This window comes from Charadrius vociferus, unplaced genomic scaffold (assembly GCF_000708025.1).
Source record: "Charadrius vociferus isolate BGI_N301 unplaced genomic scaffold, ASM70802v2 scaffold251, whole genome shotgun sequence".
Lineage (NCBI taxonomy): Eukaryota > Metazoa > Chordata > Aves > Charadriiformes > Charadriidae > Charadrius > Charadrius vociferus.
Genome location: NW_009646963.1, coordinates 20,584 through 26,295, shown reverse-complemented (window position 1 = coordinate 26,295; position 5,712 = coordinate 20,584). Strand labels below are relative to the sequence as shown.

General features: G+C 45.9%; 1 protein-coding gene across 1 annotated transcript in view; it reads right to left on the bottom strand.

Moving 5' to 3' along the window:
• The window catches only part of DDX47 (DEAD (Asp-Glu-Ala-Asp) box polypeptide 47), a 12,363-nt gene extending 8,674 nt beyond the window's left edge, over nt 1-3,689 (bottom strand). Inside the window, exon 1 of the mRNA XM_009895259.1 lies at nt 3,678-3,689. Within this exon, the coding sequence (XP_009893561.1) occupies nt 3,678-3,689 (12 nt within the window). The remainder of the gene's footprint in view (nt 1-3,677) is intronic.
• Nucleotides 3,690-5,712: the final 2,023 nt, after the last annotated feature.

The window sequence follows — 5,712 nt, the reverse complement described above, 5'->3', positions numbered from 1 at the left end:
GGGGTAAGGGCGGTCAGAAGGTGTCTTTCGTGTGCGGAGCTCCTCAGTGTGCAGCCCCCCCCCGGGGAAGCGGGTGACATGCTCGGCGTGGCAAGTGCTGCCCTTCTCTCCTCTCCGGGTGTAAAGGAGCCGAGGTCGGCCGAGCTGCCGCGCCTGTGGAAACATCCCGGCTCTGCACAAAGTCGTCAAGGAGCGCACTTGAGGGGGCCTTTCTTCTAAATGTCTTCAAGGCTTGTTTCCTTTAAACGTAATTGGGCTTATGCTTCTGCAAGGAGGGGTTGATTTATGCAGCAAGTGTGACGCTTTGCTCAATTAGAAACTGTGGGTGGATTTTCACGGAACTCCAGAGAGGCCTCCAAAGAAGGGGGAGTTACGGATCTATAGCCACCTGTATTGGGACACACTGAATTGGCTGTGTTGAAAGCTGCCTGCTTGGCATTAATCACAAATGGCTGAGCCTCCGGACTGCAGCACAACATTTGCATTGCTTAGGCAGTTATGTATTTGTAAGTTCTACAATTGTGAAAGAACGAGACAAAATGAGCTAGCCAGGCACAAAAATACAAGAGTATATTTAAACTTACATAGGTAATACATAGAAAGAGCAAATTAACTTCTTCAGAAGTGCTGGTATGAAACATTTTGAATTACCAGTGAAGGGAGAAGAAGAAAAGTCAAGAACTGTCATTGTTCTACCTTGTTTTCCTGTTTATGGTAATTGCCAATGTGCAACTTTGAAGTGCCAGAAATGCATAAAATAAACTGAACTGTTGGAACTCACAGCATGAAATGAGAGAACAGGGGATGGGAATAGAGGCAAACACTCCCTCATCTCTCTTGATTGCTGCTGTTGTGACTCAGGCAGGGAGCGTGCAAGTGCACAGTGAGAGGTGAAAATGGTGATTGATTTAGTGTCTTTTGAGGGAAAGCAGCATCAAAATATCATGTCATGATGGTATTTCTGAGCTCATTGGTTTCCATCTGGTCTGGGTGTGGCCTCTCTGACCTGTAGTCCCAATGCTGATTGCATCAAGGCAACCTTGCAGCTAGGTGAACATCCTTTGTTTTAGGGAAAAGGATGCTAACATACCCAAGAGCTCAGGCTTCAAAAGGACAGCAGAGCTGACTGCAAAATGGAACTCGTGACTGCATTTTTGAACAGACCTTCCTCTCTTGCTGGTTGGGAAGCCCAACTGGGTGTGCTTGCAGTGGAAATGCTGACGTACCTGAGCATCTGTCACTGGATTCCAAGCGTGCCATTTCCTCTGCTCCCCGAACAATGAGGAAAGTGAGAGGAAATCCGAACAAACTCTCTGCGTGACAGAGAAAGGAGAGGAAACCTGAAACAATTCACTGGGCAGCAGTAGAAATGAAACTGCTGCATCCCACCGTGCTCAGGAGCAATGATTTTGAAATAAATTAAACAAACAAACAAACAAAAAAACAACAAGAAACACCCAATGTAGATGCTAGTTATCGCCACATGTCTCAAAAATTACAGCAGTCTGAGCCATGACCTTGCTATATGTCATTAGTGCTAAAGGTTAAGCCCGGCCAGCACTTAGGTATGAACCCCTGTAAGGGTCACTGGGATGCCTCAGGAAATGGAGCCAGGGATGTGATGGGAAGTCACTGCTTGTGATTCTTTGTTGAACTCATTGCCCATATAATATGATAGGTGCTGTTTTGGTGGGGAGCAAGGTGGAGCAATTCAATTCTGGTGAAATTCCAGTTTGGGTAATTGCCTTTTGTTAGCAGATACATTTGAATAAAAGTTCCCTTCTGTCCTAAACTGCTGTTAGAAGCACTCATGTGTGATAAAATAAGTACCGCTTCTAAATGATGATTCTCTTTTTGTGCTTTTCAGCACAGGACACTGCAGATTATACTGGCTTTAGAAATTTTCACTTCAGGGCTTTTAGGCTTCACTTTTGACCAAATATGTTTCTAGCCCTACTGCATGTTGCAAGCTCAGTCTTCCTTAGGGGGGATAGGGTGAGAGCTTCCACAGCAGGTGAATTTTAGTGCAGGTATAATGCCAACTGTTTCATAAGGGATGCATGATAAGACAAGATGGTCAGTGTGTATAGTAGATCACAGTTAATAGTAAATGGTCTTGTCTACCCACTGGTATGCCCAGAGGTAGGCTGCTGGGGTATCCTGACTCTCTGACTGTACTTGGGTTCCTTTGTCATAGGTACTTTTTATTATGCTTTCAAAACATACTATGAGACTTTATGTTAAAATGATGTTTGCATACCTGCTTCACCATTGAATCATTCCTCCATGCAGCAGTTTCAATAAAAGGAGAGTAAAAATGGCATCAGGAGGCCACACTTCATAACTGCTAGCCCAGGCTAAACACCAAATCACACATGTAGCCTTCTCAACCCGCTGCCTAGCTACCAAAGGAAGGATTCCACGAACACATCTGCTACTTTTAAGGGTAAATAACATAACTACTAGCAAAAAAGCTGCTTATCAAAGACACTTCCCCCAAATGTTTCTTGTGACTCCAAGGGAGTCACAATATTGTGACTAAGCCAATATTAATACTGGAGTAGGTGCACCCCTGTCCCAGCCCAGGCCACTTGCTTCTGATGCTTTCTTGGTACCAGCTCTGGTGCTCACCTGACCTGGCAGTGAGTAGGAAGAAGTAGGAAATTAATCTTGCCCCCAAAATGGTAGATTTCTGCCAGCACATCTCCAAAAGCTGGCTCCCCAGGGTATCACATGAGATCCAGTGCTGACTGCATGGGAGGAGACAGGACGGCATGCCTGGAGCTGGGCGAGGAGGATCTGACGACCTCCTGCCCTGCCTGCTAGCTGCTAGATCAAGTGTAGCTGAGGTGTGAGGGTACAGACTTAGATTCAGAGGACCAGCCAGCTTAGAAGTTGTCCAAGAGCACTGGATGGGTTTTGGAACAACGAAAGTCACATGGCTCCTCTGTCTTGTGTCGGATTACAGACCGTCCAGCCTGCAGGCCTCACACTCTGCCTGAGCCTCCCTTTGTGTTCCTAGCAAACACACCTGGAGAGGGAAGTGGCTGAAACCTGGCCAGGAGAGTGTGGTACCTTATGCTCAATCACACTCGCATAGCAGCACGGTGCAACAACCCAAATCCTGACCTCGAGTGAAGGGTTAATCTGGGGAAGAACAGAAGTTGGATATTTTTGACCTGTGTGGCTGAGAATGGAAGCAAAAGTTTGTGATTTGTCCCAGCTGCAGAAACAGTGGCTGTGATTGCAGTGCAGGACTGTGCTGAGCAGAGCAAATCAGCCCTTGTGAAGCTCTAAGTTACCAAATTCAGATTCTTCTACCGGTGAGCTTAGTCTATTCAGAGCTGTTGTTTTTGCTGTGTGTTCCCTGTGTGTGGACATGTGGACAAAACAGCATTACTAGAAAACTGAGGAGGAGATAGGAGAGCTATATGTTATATAATTTTCTCTGTGATGATAAAACCAGCCATCTCAGACGTGGTTAAGTCATAACTGATCTGGTGTAGAGTTAGTATAATTTTCTCTGTGATGATAAAACCAACCATCTCAGACATGTGGTTAAGTCGTAACTGATCTGGTGTAGAGTTAGCTGGTGATATGCTGGATATATTAAGGAAAATTTAGCCTTGTGTCTGCCTTTGCATAGCGTGCAGTTCACATGCCAAAAACACACTTACCTGCTCACACATATGCACCTCAGTGTTTGCATGTCGGAGATCAGCATCCACAGTGTACGTGGTCAAATTTGCACACTGGGGTATGCATCACACAGACATAAACACACTTATACACAAATGCCAACTGTGTGGCATGGAGCTGACGAACTCACTTTTCATTCACCCCTTTTGAACACATCCAGCTGCTCCTATCGATTCCCTGGCTCCAGTGCCTGGAGCATGAAATCGAGCAGGGTGAGCCAGGGGGCAGGAGTGTGATCACATGCAGGTGTGCAGAGAGACACTGACACAAAAGTGCTTCATATTAATTTAATTGAACCAGCAGTGTACTTCATTTCTGGCAAACAGGCATAGGCATTACAGACATCTGAGTCACACTCTGAGAGATCAGATCTTTTTTTTCTGCTTATGTGTAAAAACAAATGTTGATATCATGAGAAGAAGAGACAAAAAGGACAAGGATTCAAGTTTTGTGAAATGTACTGTTGCCCTTCCTAAGATTTTGCTCAGCATTACAGAATTACAGAGTGAGTTTTTGGATCATTTTGATTCATGCATCTGCAGGGAAGTTCACCTTATCCACTGGGGCCTACTTGTGGAGGTGGAATTATCCCTGCATTAGCTCGTCTAGTTGTCTCAAGCTAGTTTCCGGGGTCTCTTCATTGTACCTGTTCAAGGGACTGACATCATCCCCATCATCACAGTACTTGAGCACTTTGCAATATTTGTCCCAGAAACATCCTTGTGAGGTAGGGAAGTGCTACTATCCCCATTTTTAGACAGACAACTGAGGCACTGAGAGGTCAAAATCACAAAGGACATATTTAGCAGAGCAGTCACTTGAAACAGGGTCTCAGTCCTTTGTAAGTGCTCTGCCACTGAATCATCCTGCTCCTCTGCACCCCTCTGGAGTATTAGTACCAGTATATACATCGCTAATGTTAAGCTTACCCTGGCAAGCATTGCTAGGAGTATGGGTAGCTCTCCGTAAGTGCTGCCTCCACCCTCGTGGACAAACCACTGTGGGTCTCACAGGCTTCTTGACTGCATGGAGAGTGGCACCTTCACCTCTAAGATGTGCTCCCATCACAGCTGGGTTCCAGCTCAGACCAGTAACGCCAACCTACACTTCCCTTCCTGCTGCAAGAGATATAACTGCTTTCTTCCACCAGTGCCCTGAGGCAAGCTCTGGTCCCGGGGTCACTGACCTGTCCTTCTCCCTCTTTTGGTTCCTAAGATCTGTCACTGGTTGATCGTGTTTTACCAATTTTATAACTACCAGCATTCAGGCCATGCTTTCCTTTTCCTGCAGGGACTTGCCTTCCCTCACAACCAAAGAACGGGGAACTTGCTCTCACATGCCACCGACTTGCTTTGCCTCCAAGAACAGCTGCTTTCCTTTGGAGCAGAGGCCTCCTTTTTAAAAGAGAAAAAAAAATGTACATCTTTCAATACAATATCAAAACCTTAAAATAATCCTATGTAAATAAATAGAACACAAACATCACAGTTCTCAGCCTGGAGAGTTTTCTTCAAAAGGGATAACAATTTCTGGCCCTGCTATTTCACCCTGGGATGATGAGCCACCCATACAGTCTGACATATCTGGAGCTGCTTCCTTCAACAGCCTTTCCAGATGTACCTTGGTAATGGGACTTTACTGGAAATTGGCAGCTGCTGTTTTTTTGAGGGTACCCCAGCCTTTTTACCAGCCATAGATTCATAAGCCCTGATAGGATTCATAAGACCAGGACTGCAGGGATTCCATCAGCCCCCCGACCCCCTTCTTTTTGCTGCCTTGGGGAAGCAGAGCCAGGGAGATGGCTGGGGAAACATGGGTCTGAGGAACAGCCACCTACCCCTGCCTTCAGGCTCTGGGATCTGCTGCTGTGTACACAATAGTCCACATGTCCATCATAACCTCCAACATGAATCAGGTGGCTACTGTCAGTTGGCGGTATGTGTGTCTGGAAGCTTTAGCTTCCTATCAGGAAGGAGTTTGTGTTCAGATATAGATATGGCATATAAGAGATGT